The sequence below is a fragment of the Anguilla rostrata genome, chromosome 14 (genome assembly GCF_018555375.3).
Source record: "Anguilla rostrata isolate EN2019 chromosome 14, ASM1855537v3, whole genome shotgun sequence".
NCBI classification, from domain to species: Eukaryota; Metazoa; Chordata; class Actinopteri; order Anguilliformes; family Anguillidae; genus Anguilla; species Anguilla rostrata.
Genome location: NC_057946.1, coordinates 28,166,211 through 28,181,769, shown reverse-complemented (window position 1 = coordinate 28,181,769; position 15,559 = coordinate 28,166,211). Strand labels below are relative to the sequence as shown.

Sequence of the window (15,559 nt, the reverse complement as noted above, 5' to 3'; positions counted from 1 at the left end):
GTGTAAAGAAGTCAATGCCCAGTTGTGTAAAGAACTCAACGCCCAGTTAGATCTGTTTCAGTTTGTCTGTGCCACGTGTCTGTCTATAAGCAATGCCATCACAAGTATTGCTCATCTTATCATTAAATGTCTGGAGGACCCTGCGTCTTGTGCGCATCTTGTCAGTTGATATTAGTTCAGCATCTAAAACTCTGCAGCCACATCTTCACAAACTCAAGAACATGAATGTCAATCCTTTCATCACAAACTGGTGATTATAAATATTATTGTAGTTGGATAGTTTGCCCTTATTGTTACATGCTAACATTTGCTGTATTTTATTATTATACTATAATCTGTTTCTGGGTCAATTTTGGTTGTATTCTGTTCTGAGATATAAACAAAATATTAGCCTGGTGCATTCGTCCGTGATAACCACAGGGATAGTACCGCTCACTGCAAGCCACGTATGAGCAGTTGAAATCACGTCATATCGCACATCCTGCATGGTGAGTACCAGCTCTTACCATCAGGAAGAAGGTTGTCCCACTGTGTAGACGGAATCGAGACAAACTATCTTTTATCCCGATCTCTATCAGAGAACTACACGCCGAGAGGAACTGAAACAGCAGATTGCCATGGCACACCATAACCCTGAAGTGCACATACTGTAGAAGCGCTTTGGGTTGCCGTTATTGTGGTCTGTATTGCCCTGTCCTGTACGGTGTAAAGTTTTCTTTTCCTTTTTGTATGATACTGCATTGCTCTTTGTACAGTGCTGTTTTTAACCACCTTAAGCACATTGCCCAAGACCGTTGTCTCCTTTGGGAAAAGTAAAGTTTCTTATCTCATCGTACTGTACGTTATCTTATCAATCACCTGGCGACAGAGTGGTTGCCAAGCCTCCTGGGTTTCCCAGGAAACTGCCGGAATTGCCTTGGAATCTGGGAATCGCAAGGTCGGCGAAACATGGGCATTAACAGCTAGCAGTGACGTAAATGACAATGTAGGTATTCGTTTGGAAAAATCATCACGTCTTTCAGACTTTGTCCAATGGGTGTTTCCAACACTAGATAACAGGGATGAACATGCACAGAAGGTTTCCTGGTTTGTTAACAGGAACTGAATGTCTTTAATAGTAAGCAGGAACTGACTGTCTTTAATAGTTAACAAGGTTAACTGGACCTGACTCTCGTGTGTCCTGCTCTGTGTAAATCTGATCAGTTAACAAAAGGAAGGCTTTGTAAAGGAGCCAGACGCCACAATTTCTTCTGAATTTTTTTTTTTTTTCACAACATTGAATGATCAAGCGCTGTAATGAGAGACTTGAAGTCCTTGAAAGTGGGGCGGATTGCCCGTGTTATTTCAAGTCTTTTCGGAGAACAAGGACAACCACAAAAAAGACAGCAGTTCCTTCCTTCTCTGTTATTGGGGAGACTGAAGGATTTTCTGGAGAGACTTGACTGCACTTGCACACTGGAAATGTCCCAGCATGCCTCAGGCTCCACCCCTTATTCCCTCCAACTGAGCGTCCCGCTTATATGGTTTCACTGAACTGATGAAAGATAACTCCTATAAATCATCTTTATTTGAGTTTGTCCGACAGTTGTTTATTCTGAGTCACTGGAGAGAGAAAAGGGAGAGTTTCTTCTAATGCTTAAAGGTGTTTATTCAACATATTCAAATGAAATATGGGACTTCCATTTTCACTTCACATTTCAAGGAACCAACCAACTCACACTTCTGGGAAAGCTGAATGTTGTGAATGTGTTGTCTCTGTTCAGGTATATATAAAATGTGTAGGATGATGCGTTAACCTTACCTGTGTGACTCACAAGATTAAGTCACTCTCTCCTAACCTTAATTTCCATATCTGACTCCTACTACTTTATTTGACTCCAGCTGACATTAACCATGCGGACTTTACAGTTACACCTGTTTTTCATGGAATGCAAATTTTGTCGCGCCGTGTCTCTCGTAGTGTGCCTCCACACGAGCCGTGGTCTGTCTGGGTGTCCAAAGAATGCAGTGTTGTGTATTTTGCGATGGCACTGTGTATAAGCGAGTGTAGGCGAGTGACAAAATGCATGTGTTCAAAGATGGCAGATTTACTGATTTTCTTAAAGTGACAACGGTCAAATTGGCCGCAGTGGCCCTTCTTTCTGCAGAGTGACATGAAACAAGTTATGAGTTAAAGCGGTCTGTTACCCATAGCAGCGGCCATTATATAGAAATACTGGACTGCAGAATGCCTCCAGACACCAATCAGAATCGAGCATTCAACAAAGCCGTGTAATAAATGGTACTAGTGCAGTATATACAGTACAAAATACTAAATGAAGTTTACTCAATCCTGAGTTTGTTTAATGCGTCTTGCTGGCTCCAAGCCAGCACTGAGAACAGCCTTTGCATTCACTGGGATGGCTGGACAGGAGAGTATCTTTTGTAATCTGTAAACCATCCAACAAAGCATTTACTCCCATGTCTAAAAGTAATGATTAATGGAGGAAAAATCTCTACAAGTAAAAATGGAGCATCGCGTAGTTCTGGCAGGTCACGAGAGTCAAGCGCTCTGGCCGAATCAGCTGATGGCTCAGCTGAGTGATGTTCGCCTATCACAGTACATTCACTAACAGGGCGGTCTACTTAAACAGCCTCCCTCTACTCATTCGGCTGCTCCTCCTGCATGCAAGCGCTGCACGTTGCTTCGTAAATCCCCTCCACCACCCCAGCTCCATCCCCATGCGTCAAGAATTTGCATTCTCCATTCCTATGTGTTAAGAAGTTGTATTGCTCCATCCTTATGTGTTAAGAAATTACATTTGCTCCATTCATATGTGTTAAAAACTGCTTTGCTGCTGGATCTGTTCTGTGTGTACCCCTCTAGGGGGGGTTTGGCTGCTGGCCTCCCGGCCTTATCCACGCAGGCTGCGTGGTTGGCGGGAGAGCTCCAGAACAGAGCCATACCGCCAAACATAACTGTATTGCCTTTATTGTCCATAAAGTTCTACTTGATGACAGTGGTCCTGACAGAAATAATGATAATTTAAAAAAAGAAAAAGAAAAATGTGTCAGGCAAATGTGGTAAAATAATGTACAGGTGGCCATGCATTTAATTCTGGAATTTGGTTCAAAGCACTGCCATTGGCCAAATGAGAAGCCGGAAGGAGAGCCACATGCATAATTACAGTCAGGGGTAAGAGTGACAGTTATACAGCGCTGTTTCTGTAACCAGCCCTGAGTTTACACCTTATCACAAAGAGGAAGTGACATCACAACAAGGGTCTGTTGGGTGTCTGGACAGGCAATGTTACAATGTTTCACACGAGGAAAATGATCACCACGCAGATTATTGCCCCCAATTGAAATCTACTGGCAGGACAACGATATAATAAATAAATGTAATAAATACTGTTGTAAAGCCAAATAGAGGCAGATCTGGTGAATACTACATTCAAAAAATAAGACTGATTTTTTCATTGACCAATCATTTCCAATAAATGAGAACAGAGGAAAAGGTTAGCAGTAAATACAATTATTAACAGTGCAAAGTGAACAGATTGCCCCCTGTTCGACAGTTTGTCCTCAAGCAACCACCCATCCCCATCCACGTAATCTCAAGACAATTACAGATCATTATTTTTCAATCATTGAACCATGCAGGCATTAATTTCTTTTTTATGATTCATTCTGAGTCCTGCACCAGCAATGAATGTTGGATGTGCATATGTCATACACCCACAAGACATAAGAGCAGAAACCGTCTCTATTGAAAGATTATCAATCTTTGCCTAATTATTATGATGATGCTTATGAAGGCAATAGTAAAGACAGCAATTATAATTATGATAAAATAATATTGCTAATGATGATAGCAAGAATTATGTTAATGTAGATGACATTATCATAAGCATAATCATCATATTGTTAAAAATGAGAAGTGGAGAGGGGGAAGAGGGAGGGAGCCCCGCCCACATCACCTCCTCCCTCCAAGGCACCATGGAATTTGGCACACTAACCCTTTGAAGGGTAGGATCTTTGGAATGCTTTTTTTTCTTTTGCAAAATTATAGAGTTCTAGAAGTGTTCTAGAACTCCATTTGCTTTCTATTGCAAGTGCTGATTGTGACATCAGCATCAGTATTTCCAGTTAAGGACATTCTAATCACATATTTGTGACCTTGAAGAGTGGTTCCCTGGTTGTAGTTCAGATTCACGTGGTTCATGTGAACAGTACTTCAGGTCCGGGTTCCTCAGAAGCCTGCGGGGTAGCCACCCTTTCTGTGGTCCGATTCGCCATAGAGCCGATTCTCCTTCCTCATCACAGCCTGCACCACCCCGTTTAACTTTTCCCACACTATCTCATGGTTCCGCTGCTCCAAACCAGCCATCACACCCTGAAACACACACGCGCACACACACATATATAGCCATGCAGACACACACAAAATGACGTGTCGTTTCTCCAGCATGATATTCAGCGCAAGATACCTATGCCCCAGTAATGACATCACAAAGCTGGCCCCACCCACCTTGTCAAAGCCATTCTCAAGGAGCGTGGTGTTGGGTAGGAGCTGGTTGTGCAGCCGGGGTTCGGACACCGCCCTCTTCAGGTCGTACTCGAAGAACAACGCGTTCAGAATGACCTGAGGGGAGGGTGACAGGTCTCAGAGAGGACAGGTGGGGGCAACGGTGAGCACAGAGGAACACGCCAGAGATTCTGTAGGTGCACCAGATGCTCGGCCCCATGTCCTGATGGGTTTGCAGTCTTGTCTTTTAATAAGAGTAGTTGATTGCGTGTATGTGTAGAGGGTGCAGCTCAACTAGTTTGCTAGTGAAGCACAGTAAACGTGCGGTAAAGCAAAGGTCTTGTAGAAAGTTATCGTGACAACACTGTCTGATGTGTTGTTTGTGAACAAAGTATATATCAGGTATTTAAACCAGGGTAGAAGACATTGCATTAGGGATTACTGCAGCACAAGCTTGTGTTGTGTTTCAGTGATCTTCCCACTGGCCAGTGTGATAGCAGTAAACTTTCATTAACTTTCTGTAGACTCAAAGTTCTTAACACTCAAAGTTCTGTTACCAAGAAGAGCCTCCCATGAATCAGAAGCAGAAACAATAATACTAATAATAATAATAATAATAATTTTTGAATCATGGGAAACTCTTCTTGGTAAAAGAACTTTCATGTCAAATACAGCAGGTGATAATCTCTGCTGTCATGTGTGTAGAACCCAGTTAAGTGAGAGTGAAAAAAAGAGATAGAAGGATAGAGAGATAGAGCAAGAGACAGAGAGAGAGAGTGAAAAAGTGACTCTAATGAACATGTGGGAGGGGAGACAGATGTAGGAGGTGAGCGGGCTCACCAAGGCGGTTGCCGTGGTGATATGGGTCCCGCCCGAGGCCCCCACCACCATTTTGACTCTGTTGTTTTTGTCCAGTAAGATGGCTGGACACATGGAGGACATGGGCCTTTTGCCTGCAGAGAAAACAATGGGGAAATGCACAAACTTTATCCAGCCTTACACACGTCCACCGACCACCGTGCACTTAGCTGAGATAAGCATGCACGGACAAAGCCACTAATCCACTCTAACTAAGCAAGCAGATGAACTGCCCGCAGCTGTTGATTGCACAGGCCTCTGCATTTAATAATAATTTGGTTGTGGGTCCAAAAAAATAACAAGGTGGCACATCCCACAAATAAAATTTGAATAACTGTATTGCTGTCATTGCATTTGTTATTTATTAGGCGTTCATTAATTTTAACTGAATGCAAAAGCACTTTGGCTACAAATCCTCACATTAATTCATTTTTCTGTGAGATCTGGCCTGAGGTTGAAAAATAATAACAAGGAATAAGTCACCAACCAAGATGAGGAAATACAGGTTTTCCTGTTCCAGCCCATTTTTGCAGCATTACATGAAGGACACAAAGTCATATTACACAGCACATATTATAAATCCACACTATGACGTAAATATGGATTTATAACACAGAAACAGAGCATCACGGCTCCTCTCCACTGAGAGGTGAGCCTCACCCGGACGGATGAAGTTGCTGGGGGACGGAGGCACCCCAAAGTGGTTGGTAATATTTGGAGAGCTGAAGTCGTCCATCTCGTTGTTGAAGATGATGCCGGTTGTTGGTGACCGTACTTTGGAGCCAAAGCTGTGAAGGGCAGTTAGAAGATCAGTGAGACCAGCCCATGTGCCGCACATGCCCTGACACTCACAAGTCCCAGCCTGTCAGTACCCCACACAGCACCCGGTCAGTACCCCACACAGAGGCCTGTCAGTACCCTATCTCTCACTAGTGGTTGATGGTGCTGGTGGCGGCCACAGCGCTCCCATCCTCGGCTATGACGGACAGGTGGGCGGTGCCTTGGTTGTCTGGGAGAGAGAATTCCGGATCGTAGTAGTTGGTTGGGTGTGTCATGTTGTCAGTGATCCTGCGCCGGACATCGCTGGCGAATTCTTTCGAGGTTATGTTGCTGATCAGCTGAGGGAATGAGGGAGGCAGCTGCTTCAAAGCATGTAGTCATGTGACCTATTACTGTCCAGTCTGAGCTGGCGCAAAAGCATTCATTTTGAAAATCACTATTTATGAGTCCAAACAAAGGAGGTTTAAATCTGGAACAGAAGATTAGGAGCAGACATGCACATTGCCTCTTGTAGGTAAAGAGGTACACCCAGACTGCACCCTGCAGGACTATGGTGCAGGTAAGTGTGCAGTCAGGTGTTGGGGTGCTCACCTCTGTGACGTTGAGGAAGTCGGGGTCCCCCAGTCTGCTCCGCTGGGCGTAGGCGAATCGGAAGGCCTCCACGATGCGGTGATATGTCAGAGCCTTCTTCTCAGGGGAGGAGACACTTGCTGCGGTGAGCCCGAAACCTGACAGCCCAAAAACGTTACACCGGATAAACACCTATACCTCCTGTACACTGGTATATCTAAAATACACCAACACCTACAGGTTTATCTGATATACACCTGCACCTCCTGTACACTGGTATATCTAAAATACACCAACACCTACAGGTTTGTCTGATATACACCTGCACCTCCTGTACACTGGTATATCTAAAATACACCAACACCTACAGGTTTATCTGATATACACCTGCACCTCCTGTACACTGGTATATCTAAAATACACCAACACCTACAGGTTTATCTGATATACACCTACATCTCCTGTACACTGGTATATCTAAAATACACCTAAATCTACAGGTGTATCTGATATACACCTACATCTCCTGTACACTGGTATATCTAAAATACACCTACAGGTTTATCTGATATACACCTACACGTCCTGTACACTAGTATATCTAAAATACACCTACATCTACAGGTGTATCTGATATACACCTACATCTCCTGTACACTGGTATATCTAAAATACACCTACAGGTTTATCTGATATACACCTACACGTCCTGTACACTAGTATATCTAAAATACACCTACATCTACAGGTGTATCTGATATACACCTACATCTCCTGTACACTGGTATATCTAAAATACACCTACAGGTGTATCTGATATACACCCACACCTCCTGTACACAGGTATAACTAATATACATGACACATCTAGATACTATACTTCAGCCGAATTGCTCCTGGAAAACATTACATTTATTTGGCGCTTTTATCCAAAGTGACGTACAATAAGTGCATACCAAAGGTCATTGGAACAACTACTGAACACAGGTACAATACTCATTATGTAACAGTTATTCATAGCCATGAACACAGTAAGTCCAGTTCACACAGTGAGCATAGGCCAGGTCAGAAAGTAATGTTAAGTCAAACTAGGAGGAATGAAAATGAACTAAAACATCAAGATAACAACACAAATGCAATTTAAATTTGGAACAGAAGTAGTAAACATCCAGAAGTCAAAAAAGCCTGCTGTGTACAAATGAGTTGTAGATGTAAAATGTAAGCCCTGCATGTCACTCTGAATAAGCTAGCCTGCTTAATGTGAAGTGTAAATATCACTGCAAAAAATAAAGTAGACGGGATATCTGTGAAGCATGAAGTTATACAGTGAGAAATGGTCCTGTCCCCCACATCACCTTGGAGGATGTTTAGCATGAGGCCGAGGATGGGACCGCTGGAAGGGGCATTAGGGACGCCCATGGTGTACTCCCCCATGCTGAAATTCAAGGGGTGCTCGTCCAGGACGGGGGTGTAGTCCCGCAGGTCCTCCAGAGACACGATGCCCCCTGGAGGACAGAGTACCAAGTAACCAAAAAATAAAGCTCATGGCGGTGATAGGAGAGCCGGGCCATGTGACGGGCAGACCTAACATATACCATGTCATCTACTCACGCAAGCCAGTCAGAAAACATATTTTACCAGGAAGCAAAGCACTGCAATTCTCTGCAATGAGCGAGCCACTGATCACATAGATTAGTGCTGTCCACAATGGGGTAATGAGGCTGAGCTAAATCACCTCTGGCCTTTATGTCATTTACAATATTCTGTGCCATGGTCCCATTGTAGAACGCCTCTGGCCCCTCTATGGACAGTTGCTCATAGGTCCTGGCCAGCTTGGGAAATGTAATGATGTCCTTTTCCTTCAGAATGTTTTTTTTGCTCGGGTCGCAAAACACTTCACTGAAATATAAAATCAGAAAAACAGAGAAAAAAGAACAAGAACTCAGTTGAAGCCCAATTTCTGTGTGAGTTAAGTTTATACATGTACACAGATGTATGGTTCTGAATGAGATACTGAGATCCCAGATATGATGCAAATTCTTGAGAAAACAGGAAGGTGGTTAGATCTCATAGCCGCAATGTGGGGTAACAGTCAATGTGCAGTAGTAGCTGTGGAGTAATGGTGGAGCAGGGGCCAGTATGGAGTAATGGTGTATCAGTGGTCAGTATGGAGTAACAGTAGTGCAGTGTTCAGTGTGGAGTAATAGTGGAGCTGTAGTTAAGTGGGGTAACAGTACAGTAGTGTTTAGTGGGGAGTAAAAGTAGAGCAGTATTCAGTGGAGAGTAACGGTAGAGCAGTGTTCAGTGGGGAGTAACAGTACAGTAGTGTTCAGTGGGGAGTAAAAGTAGAGTAGTGTTCAGTGGCGAGTAACGGTAGAGCAGTGTTCAGTGGGGAGTAGCAGTAGAGCCGTGTTCAGTGGGAGTAACAGTACAGTAGTGCTCAGTGGGGAGTAACAGTAGAGTAGTGTTCAGTGGGAGTAACAGTAGAGCCGTATTCAGTGGGAGTAACAGTAGAGCCATATTCAGTGGGAGTAACAGTAGAGTAGTGTTCAGTGGGAGTAACAGTAGAGTAGTGTTCAATGGGGAGTAACAGTAGAGCAGTGGTCAGTGGGGAGTAACGGTAGAGCAGTGGTCAGATAAGTGGGTGGGAGTCAGTAGAGCGTGTCAGTGGAGTAACAGTAGTAGTGTCAGTGGGGAGTAATGATAGCAGTCAGTGTTCAGTGGGGAGTAATGGTAGAGAAGTGGTCAGTGGGGAGTAAATGACTGAGAGTAGTAGTGTCAGTGGGGAGTAATGATAGAGTAGTGTTCAGTGGGGAGTAATGATAGAGCAGTGTTCAGTGGGGAGTAATGGTAGAGAAGTGGTCAGTGGGGAGTAAAGGTAGAGCAGTGGTCAGTGGGGAGTGGCTAGGTGCTAAGCCGTGTGTAGCTCTCACCATAAAGCTTCTTCGCTGAGGATGGTGTCCTTGTTGCTCGCGATGGCACCTGCTAGCGCTCGGCTCACAGGGAAACCGTTGCGGGCCAGCTGAATGCTGGGGGTGAACAGGTCCTTCCATGGGAGCTTGCCATGTCTCTGGTGCGCCAAACTGTACCCACGAATCTCCCCTGGGACCGCAATCGCCAACCCACCTGCCAACCAATCAGAGGCTCAGTCGCTCTTCCTGCAGTCTGTGGTTGAGAGGACCCTAAAAGATGAGCTCCACTTATGAGTCCCCAGAGAAAAGGGACCAAATGTTTAAACCACACCACCATGTTCACATTGAGTCACACACAACAAAAACTGGCCGAGACAGAGGAGAGGCTCTCGGTGTTAAAAGGTTCAGTGTTTCACTGTTTGCAAAAGTCATTTCAGCACAGAAGAAAATTACGAAACTTCTATTGGAAGAAAAAAATGTGAACCTCACAACAATAGCACATTTGCTTCAGGTGAGGGGTCAAAGTTAGTCCATCAAGGGATCACATGACCACAAAAGTGGCTCAGAATGGCATTGAGAAACAAAATAAAGGTGCTGTAAAAGGTGCTATAACTGCTGCTATAAAAGACACTATAAAAGGTGGTATTTTTGTGGCTCTCTCGCACGTGTAGGATTGTGGCAGGATCCGAATAGCAGAAGTACGGCTGTTTGATTGTGCTAATTGAGGAACTGAAAGCAGATTTAGCTTTCAGAGATTTTTGCCATTAGCTGGTGTTCTATACCCCAACTGTCACTCCACGTCTCACTCAGAAAGGCCTCTCCTGCTGTTGATCTCATACCTGTCTGTCCTTAATTTTTCAGTTTTGGTAGATTGGGCAACATGTGTGGTCACTGGTTGTCACAAAAGGTCATTTTCACACTCCAAATACCAGCATTCCATGGGAAACAAAGCTATTACTAGGAGCACATCAATGCAAATTTTTCTAACATGATAATCCAGCGGTGGCGTATTTTGGAGAAAGAAGACTGCCTAGATACAACCAACAATGTTGTCTGACACAGTAATATTGAGCAACACATGCTCTTTCACATTTGGCATGCAACGTCCTGTGCGTGCGTCAACGCATTTGATTACTTGGCTGGATTGTCACACCCGAAACCCACCAGTGGACAACAGCATATAGAGGAGCAATCACAGAATGCAAAAGCCTTGAATGGATATTCGTTAAAAACCGGCTTCCATAATGTCAATTCCTTAAAGATTGACATTTTAAACAAACAGAAAATGAAGGCTGGACGGATGGATGGATGCTTGCACATGACCTGTGATGTCATATGAGGTGGCGCTCAACAACGCAGACTTCAGACGCAAGCACAGGCTTGTCTGCCCTTTCCCAGATCGGCTGCGAAGGTTCCAGCAATGAAGGACCATCGAGGTGCCCGGGGCATTAGAAAACAAACAGAAAACGCTCACACCCGTTTGCTAGCAGTTAACCTGAGAAAAGGTTATCAGGGGGAAAAAGGGTCACCTTTGCGGGCAAGCAGTTCGTCACTCCCATACATGCCTTCCGTGGCCAGCCTGGGCGCGGTTTCTCTGGCATCAATGGTCTCCACCTTTCCTTCATTTTCAAAAGAGAATTAATTTAATAAATAAATAAAATAAATATGAATAATAATAAAGAAATAGCCGCTGTATGGGTGTGTGTACCTATAGAGGTGTGCCGGTCAACAGGTGTGTTTTTCTCTAGAGGTGTTGTAGAGATGTGCTGGTGTACAGGTGTGTGTACCTGAAGAGGTGTGCTGGTGTGTATACCTGTAGAGCTGTTGTAGGGGAGTACAGGTGTGTATACATGTAGGGGTGTTGTATGGGAGTACAGGTGTGTATACCTGTAGAGGTGTTGTAGGGGAGTACAGGTGTGTGTACCTGTAAGAGCTTTTTGTAAGGGAGTACAGGTGTGTACACCTCTAGGGGTGTTGCTGTGGAGTACACGTGTGTATACCTGTAGAGGTGTTGTAGGGGAGTACAGGTGTGTATACCTGTAGAGGTGTTGTTGGGGAGTACAAGTGTATATAGCGGTAGTGGTGTTGTAGGGGAGTACAGGTGTGTATACCTGTAGAGGTGTTGTAGTGGTGTACAGGTGTGTATACCTGTAGAGGTGTTGTAGGGGAGTACAGGTGTGTATACCTGTAGAGGTGTTGTAGGGGAGTACAGGTGTGTATACCTGTAGGGGTGTTGTAGGGGAGTACAGGTGTGTATACCTGTAGAGGTGTTGTTGGGGAGTACAAGTGTATAGCGGTAGTGGTGTTGTAGGAGAGTACAGGTGTGTGTACCTGTAGAGGTGTTGTAGGAGAGTACAGGTGTATATATCTGAAGAGGTGTTGTATGGGAGTACAGGTGTGTGTACCTGTAGAGCTGTTGTAGATGGTGAGGAAAAGTCCTCCTCCGATGCCCATGCTGTGTGCATTCATCAGTCCCACACACAGCAGGGCAGCAATAGAGGCATCCACTGCTGAGCCACCTTTCTGCAGCATATCCCTGAAACAACACAAAATGTGAGTGTGGGCCTCACCCCTATGTGAGTGTGTGTGTGTGTGCCTATGTGTGTTTTTTACCTGCCGATCTCTGAGCAGGGTCCTGCATCAGCAGCAACAGCGGCTTTGCTGTAGTATGATGATGATGATGACGTCCTGTCCACCCCAAAAAACACCCCAAGGAAGATGCACACCACCGCCACCAGCAACGCCGCCAAGCCGATTACAATAGATTTCTGCACCATCCTTCCGCAGGAGCCACCTACACCTATACACATAAACGCACAAACGCACACGCACACACAGAAGAGGCTTGTGAGATGAGGCTAAACGTAATAGACAGGGTTGCATTAACAAGCTAACTATTTTAATCAAGATCACCTATCACAAACTGACTCCTTGTACGTTATTCAGTAAAATGTTTCCTCGTTTCCCATTATATTATTAGCAATAAGAGAGAGATTCAGAACAATTTCTCGCTTAAAACCAAAAGTTTTCTTTGAAAAAAAAAAACTAGTTTTTCGATGAAGTGCACATTGTCAGAGCTGAAATATTAGATGTGATCAAAACAACCGATAGAAAATAGCTTGTTGGGTGTTTTTAAAGTATTCTGTTTCTGAAACTCACCGTTCACCGAAAAATCTTTTGAAATAGGCAGAATTCTCTTCTACATTAAATCTAATCTCAGGAAAGTTAACGAACACCCCCGAAAAGTATTCACACAGCATCCACCTGATCCAAACCCCACTCCTCCCGCGCGCTCAGAGGATCAGTGCGCAAGGTCGTTTTAAAGGGTTTTGCACGTTTAACCATAACATAAAAATACTGCAGCGACAGCAAGACTCTAATGAGTACCTTATTTATGTAATCAGCGTTGTGACACGTCTAAGCCTGCCGAAACCTGACATAGGCTGACCACATAGCCACAGAATACGCTTCTGGACTCTAGGAGCACTCAAACTGTGGAAAATTGTCATATGTAGCCGTGCTGATGGAAACAATTCGTAAAAAGCTTTTAATGAACAATTTCATATATACCTACAAATAAATTCACGTTTCGTCGAGATGGAGCTTCATAATTTCCAGACTGTCAGTGGAAATTGTTGGAGGAACTAATAATGTTACTAAGCGCTAAAACTAGCCACACGCGGAACTTCACCCCGCCGAGAGGTGTATCTACGTTCACCTCCACAGCTGTCTGGCCCTCTGACATATTCTGCCACAGCGAAACAGCACGCACAGACGCCGCTACCCGCACCTAGTACAACGCCAGTAGAACAGACAGCTTGAATCATGAACCCATTTTACCTTCTGTGAATGGTGCTAATGTGAGGTGTCAAGCAGCAGCTTTACGCCTAGTTCAATGCGCAGGTTTTGGCCGAAGAGCAGCTCCGTTCGGAACAAGTGTCGTCTCCGTGTGCCAGGTGTTACAGGGACAATGTCTCTCAATGAGTAATCTTCACTGCGCAATTAATCTTTAACCCCCGTCGCATAATATAACCCGACTAATTCCTTCACATGTAGCAGAAAGAGCTCTAACTGTAACAAAATGAATGACCTGCCGTGCGATCCTGAATTGGAGGTTAAAGTGCAGGCTATCAGTTCAGATTTCTGGGTATATACATGCATATTGGGTGTTCCGTGTACAAATTACTGAATTTTTTATACATAGCCTCCCATTTTAGGGGACTGTAAGTAACTAGACAAATTAACAGAAGTTCTCATAGGTACTAGTTAGTGTGTGACTCCTAGACATCACCCAGATGCTGGTTACCTTCCCTGCTGATGCTTTACCAGTCCTGTATTGAAGCCATTAGTTCCTATTTGTTTTGTGAGACTTTGACCATAAGTCTTGTCTTCAGCAAGTGAAATGCATGTTCAGTTGTATTCTGGTTGGGCGATCGCCAGTCAAGGTTCCACTTTTTGGCCTGTGTTTGGGGTCATTGTCCTGCTGCAAGGTGAAGTGCTATCCATTGAGTTCTGAGGCATTTGGTTGGACCTGAGCAGATATTATGTTTACGTACACTTCAGAATTCAACCTGCTGCTGCCGTCAATAGTCACATCACCAACAAACAGCAGTGAACCAGTTCCAGTGGCAGCCATACATGCCCAAGCCATGACACTACTTCCAGCATATACATAATGGAGTGTTCTTGATCTGTTCGACAGCTGAAAAGGGGGTTTCCTTCACAATTGAAAATACTCTTCTGTCATCCACTTGTTGGATATCTAGTGTTTAGATTATTGCCTTGAAGAAATAACATAATTGGATAAGACAAACTTGTTCAAGAGTCATGCAATATTATATTGTTGGTTGTTCCTAAGTATGAATGCTGCCTGTTCTTTCTGTCCCTCTCTCCAAACATCAAATGACATGTCAGAGGGGAAATTAAAAGTCATTAATTAAGTACAGGATTAAGTAAAATATGTTTAATTTGTGAATCCAATAGTTTTAACAACTAACACCCTTTAATGTTTGGCACATTGAATACCGTACACAAGTGTATCAACAATTAAAACACCTCACTTATCTAACATGTAGAATAAATGTATTTGATTTAATTTGTTCTCTTTTTTTACCAAATATATCAGTTATCAATTAAATTGGCTAATTTTCTGATCTTTATGGGAAAGACAGCTTTGACTATTATGGGGATGTTTATAATCTACTATGTGAAGAGACTAGATCAGGCAATAAATAAACCAAGTTACAAAGTCGCAGTGACACTTTGGCTTCCACTTTATTCAGGCCTGATCCAGAATCTCCAACACAGTACCCATAGGTGTATTGCCCTATTTTTAAATGTACATAATCCTTTGAATACAAGGAATGCCAGTGTGGGTTTTTTCAGGCCACCCGTCGACACGCGCGCACACATAATCACACCCACACTCACACACATGCACATACATATTTACACCTCAGCAATTTTCAGCCTTCAGACAGCAAGAGGTACCAACTTTGATGTTCCTTTATTAAAAACTCCAAACAAAACAAAAGGTTTAAAATACTAAGGTATAAGATGAAAGGTCTTTGGAAATAAAATACAAGGTAAGCCACGTATAGTACAAGCCTTGTTTTTTCTCTCCACGACCAATTTCGTTGATACTAAACACAACACGTTAATGCGCTAACATAATCTGATTGACCTTGACTGTCGTTATTTGCAATGGTGTTAGCTTGACCCCAGTGCTTTACAACCAGTTTGTAAGTGCCAGTTCAACTGTAAACTTAGCTAAATTTGAATTCGGCGAAGCTACGATTACCTACTTGGGTAAGGTAGTCAGTGGAGAACAGGTTCAGACTCGAAGGTTGAACCAATAAAACTAATTTCCAGCCCCATTAACCTGGCGTGAGTTGCAACGTTTTTTTGGCGTGGTTTGGTACTGCAAAAACTT

The 15,559-nt window shown here is 43.7% G+C and overlaps 1 protein-coding gene across 3 annotated transcripts; it reads right to left on the bottom strand.

The window, feature by feature from the left end:
• Positions 1-2,316: 2,316 nt before the first annotated feature.
• Positions 2,317-13,712, bottom strand: LOC135239343 (glutathione hydrolase 1 proenzyme-like). Of its 3 annotated transcripts, none has more exons than XM_064307942.1 (13): positions 13,468-13,712; positions 12,241-12,427; positions 12,033-12,163; positions 11,157-11,246; positions 9,649-9,841; positions 8,451-8,614; positions 8,071-8,220; positions 6,737-6,873; positions 6,296-6,483; positions 6,026-6,153; positions 5,348-5,460; positions 4,511-4,624; positions 2,317-4,375 (listed from the first exon to the last, which is right to left on the bottom strand). In XM_064307942.1, exons 2-13 carry the CDS (start codon positions 12,402-12,404, stop codon positions 4,232-4,234), a joined length of 1,716 nt encoding a protein of 571 aa, XP_064164012.1. In that variant the 5' UTR covers positions 12,405-12,427; positions 13,468-13,712; the 3' UTR covers positions 2,317-4,231. The 3 variants fall into 3 exon arrangements, with proteins under 3 accessions (XP_064164012.1, XP_064164013.1, XP_064164014.1); XM_064307943.1 differs by lacking the exon at positions 13,468-13,712 and adding an exon at positions 12,787-12,956; XM_064307944.1 differs by lacking the exons at positions 12,033-12,163; positions 12,241-12,427; positions 13,468-13,712 and adding an exon at positions 11,441-11,451.
• Positions 13,713-15,559: the final 1,847 nt, after the last annotated feature.

Excerpts from the sequence above, each read along its gene's own strand:
- LOC135239343 (XM_064307942.1), bottom strand. The coding sequence starts at position 12,404 with ATGGTGCAGAAATCTATTGTAATCGGCTTGGCGGCGTTGCTGGTGGCG. Across the intron at positions 6,874-8,070 it reads CATGCTAAACATCCTCCAAG|GTTTCGGGCTCACCGCAGCA; the intron begins GTGATGTGGGGG and ends TTGGGCTGTCAG. Across the intron at positions 6,154-6,295 it reads ACCAGCACCATCAACCACTA|CTTTGGCTCCAAAGTACGGT; the intron begins GTGAGAGATAGG and ends TGCCCTTCACAG.